Source organism: Rhincodon typus, chromosome 28, assembly GCF_021869965.1.
Source record: "Rhincodon typus isolate 14 chromosome 28, sRhiTyp1.1, whole genome shotgun sequence".
Classification (NCBI taxonomy): Eukaryota; Metazoa; Chordata; class Chondrichthyes; order Orectolobiformes; family Rhincodontidae; genus Rhincodon; species Rhincodon typus.
Genome location: NC_063359.1, coordinates 41,975,384 through 41,977,441, shown reverse-complemented (window position 1 = coordinate 41,977,441; position 2,058 = coordinate 41,975,384). Strand labels below are relative to the sequence as shown.

Below are 2,058 nucleotides of genomic sequence, written 5' to 3'. Positions count from 1 at the left end.
TCAGTGTGTGTGGGAGCCGTACCCCAGTGAGAGTCAGTGTGTGTGGGGGCTTTATCACATTGAGATTGCCTTACATGAGCAGACAGCATGTGCCAGTGTTTCCAATGTGTGCATCCTGTTCTATCCCACACCCTCTCCATTCAGTCAACCCATAGTTCGATTTTCTGTTTTGGAAACCTTCCAGATTCTTATCAACTGAATTTGCTTTTAGTGTTTTGTTTAAATGCCAATCTTGTCTGGGACCTTCTCTTAAATGTCTGGCTGCTGAATTGGTTTGCATTCTCTCATATCCTACAGCACCTGTGCGTGTCCAGCTCACACTGTGCCCATGGATCTGAGTCTCTTGGTGCAGCTTGGTGGGTCAGTTTTGCCAGCTCCTAAAGGAAGGCCCAAAATGAGTGGGGTTCTCGGCACCTGGACATGCCCCAGACAAAACCAGCTGGACATGACAGGCCCTCTATCCGCTATCCTCACTTACCCGTGAGTCCACCGGACAAGGCTTCACATAGGAGCCTGGGAACCAACCAGACCGCTTGGTTTGAATGACCTTTCCCTGTAACAAAGACAAACATTTTCAGTGGTAGCTGGTTTCACCCGATGCGGTCCAATGACGAGGATGAGACCCTAAAGATATTTCCATCTAACACCACTTTGACACACCAGCACACAAGCTCCTCAAACTCAGAGCACGTTCAAGTGCAGATTTCACCCCCCAACCTGGAACAGTGCATCCCCCAGACTCACACTTCTGTACATGACAATTCAGTGAGAGGGATATCGAGGAATGGAACAGGAGCAGGTCTTTCAGACCCTCAAGCCTGTTACATGCAGCTGAGGTGTAAAATTAAATGGACTGATTAGAAATGAATATAACTGAAGCAAAACCAAAAATGGAAAAATGGAGAAGTCTTGAAATTATATTATTGTGGAAAAGGAACTAGAAGCAACGAAATGCTGAACAGAGTGAACATCATAATAAATCTGAAAAGAACAGAAAAACGATTGGAGCCTGACATATTTCAGAGGACGTCAGAGAAGAAAAGTAAGGAGGACAAGAGCGAGAGGGGAGGACAGATCAAAACCAAGAGTGCAGATCAGAAATAAATTGTTTCTTTTGATGGGCATCTCAGATTTACACATCACTGGAAACTGATGGAAGAGGAAATGACTTCCTGATTCAAGAGAACAGCACGGATCACCAAATTATTTTCCACATTTACACTGATCAGTTAGAGAGAAAGGTAATAAGAACAGAGACTTCCGGTAACAGGGAGCAGGATGTTCCACAACAGCTTTATGCAGAAATAAAACTTTATGATTTTCATGGGAGCATAAAAAAACAAAGGAGGAGACATCAGTATTGAGGGGGGTTCAAAGGAGAAAAGAATGGAGAGCTTTAGGGATGAAATGTTAGAGTTCGGACCCAAACGAGCTGAAGGCACAGCTCCCAATAGTTGAATAGTCATTAAAATCATGGGTGATTGAGACCTAAATTGAGGATTGACCCAGTCACAGTTCTTCTGACAGACTCCCTGAGCTCTGATCTAGCCGACACAACGATGCTCATTCAGAGAGCCAGTGCAGGGACAATGGGCCAAACACACTCCAACATTCTGTAATAATTCTGAACTTTTGGCTGTAAGCTCTCTGGTAAGACTAACCTCCCACCATGGTGAGTCCGGATCTCCCTTCAGCAGTTCGATGACTTCTCCAGTCTGGAAGCTGAGAACTGGTTTCCCCACAGGGGGTGGAGGTGTTCCCTGGAATGTACGAATTGCCAGCATTCTGGGACCTGGAAACAAAACGCAAAAGCTGCATTTCCACTGCGTTCCGAACTCATGTAGAAAGGAGAAGGTATGAGGTCACAGTTAACCACTTTAAATACACAAATACTGACAATGTCAACAACCACTCTATAGACCTGAGGCTGGGGTAGGATCAGAAATGGGGATGTTATCTCAGTGGGTCAGTGCTGAGGGAGTGCCGCACTGTAGGAGGGTCAGTGCTGAGGGAGCGCCGCACTGTGGGAGGGTCAGTACTGAGGGAGCGCCGCACTGT

At 46.1% G+C, this 2,058-nt stretch overlaps 1 protein-coding gene across 5 annotated transcripts in view; it reads right to left on the bottom strand.

The window, feature by feature from the left end:
* vav2 (vav 2 guanine nucleotide exchange factor) overlaps positions 1-2,058 on the bottom strand; it is a 122,566-nt gene that overhangs the window by 6,884 nt on the left and 113,624 nt on the right. For all 5 annotated transcript variants that reach the window (XM_048613536.1, XM_048613539.1, XM_048613537.1 and 2 more), the window contains 2 exons: positions 1,662-1,792; positions 479-553 (listed from right to left, as the gene is read on the bottom strand). In XM_048613536.1, coding sequence (XP_048469493.1) covers positions 479-553; positions 1,662-1,792 — 206 coding nt within the window. The remainder of the gene's footprint in view (positions 1-478; positions 554-1,661; positions 1,793-2,058) is intronic.